The sequence below is a fragment of the Penaeus monodon genome, chromosome 24 (assembly GCF_015228065.2).
Source record: "Penaeus monodon isolate SGIC_2016 chromosome 24, NSTDA_Pmon_1, whole genome shotgun sequence".
Classification (NCBI taxonomy): domain Eukaryota; kingdom Metazoa; phylum Arthropoda; class Malacostraca; order Decapoda; family Penaeidae; genus Penaeus; species Penaeus monodon.
This window is the reverse complement of record NC_051409.1, coordinates 6,466,313-6,467,251: the sequence shown is the minus strand read 5'-3', so window position 1 is coordinate 6,467,251 and position 939 is coordinate 6,466,313. Positions and strand designations below refer to the sequence as shown.

General features: G+C 36.5%; 1 protein-coding gene across 1 annotated transcript in view; it reads left to right on the top strand.

The window, feature by feature from the left end:
• LOC119588515 (protein AAR2 homolog) overlaps positions 1–868 on the top strand; it is a 6,554-nt gene extending 5,686 nt beyond the window's left edge. The window contains exons 6-7 of the mRNA XM_037937159.1: positions 163–346; positions 567–868. Coding sequence (XP_037793087.1) covers positions 163–346; positions 567–785 — 403 coding nt within the window. The 3' untranslated portion in view covers positions 786–868. The remainder of the gene's footprint in view (positions 1–162; positions 347–566) is intronic.
• The last annotated feature ends 71 nt before the right edge of the window (positions 869–939 follow it).

Genomic DNA, 939 nt, shown 5'->3' with positions numbered 1-939 from the left:
AAGTGTAGATATTATTTATTAACTGTTACTTAAAGTATTTTTAAATAAAAGATCTTAGTAAATGTATTTTAAGATTGAATAAACAGACAAACACGGGCATGCATGCACGCATATATTCACTCACTCTTCTCCTTCTGAATTTACCCTATTACCACCCCCCAGGCCAGAGAGTCTGCTCGCAGAATTGCAACTGGCTTTCATCTGCTTCCTCGTCGGCCAGGTGTGGGAAGGCTGGGAACATTGGCGCAAGTTAGTGCTGGCACTGTGTAGCGCAGAGGAATTCATTTGCCAGAACCCAGCCTTGTATGAGAAGTTCCTCTCGGCACTTCACTTTCAGGTTCATGAAGTATGTGATGGAAATTAAATTACTTTACTTAAATTCTTATCTATCTATAATGGATGTTGGTATGTATATGGGTCTCATACTTATATCATATGATTTACAACTTCTATTTATTTTTGTTGCACTTCCTTGTACTATCTTATTTCCATTTTTGAAGTATAAATTGATCATATTAAGCATAGCTATTCATTATTAATTCAATTTAATTCTCTCTCTTTTCCAGGTACCTGAAGATCTCTTTGTCGACATAGTAGAAAGCAACAACTTTCTGGCATCGGCATTGACATCTCTGTTCGCAAACATCAGCGACAACAGCGAGAGCCTCCCTGCCTCCTTAGTGACAAAGTCTCGCAAGTTTAAGACTCATATCTCGAACAAATTCAAGTGGAATCTTACATTCGAAGATGACGGAGAAGATGCACCTGTTGTTGTTGAGATATGAGTGATTGTCATGTTATTGTAATTATAATACATTCTGTTTTGTATACATGTTCCTAATGTAGGAATAAAGGTTTGATAATCTAAGATCTTGTTTATGATTTTGAAGCTCCCGTAATACTTAAGAGTACAGCTGACTGACTGATGTTTATATTAAA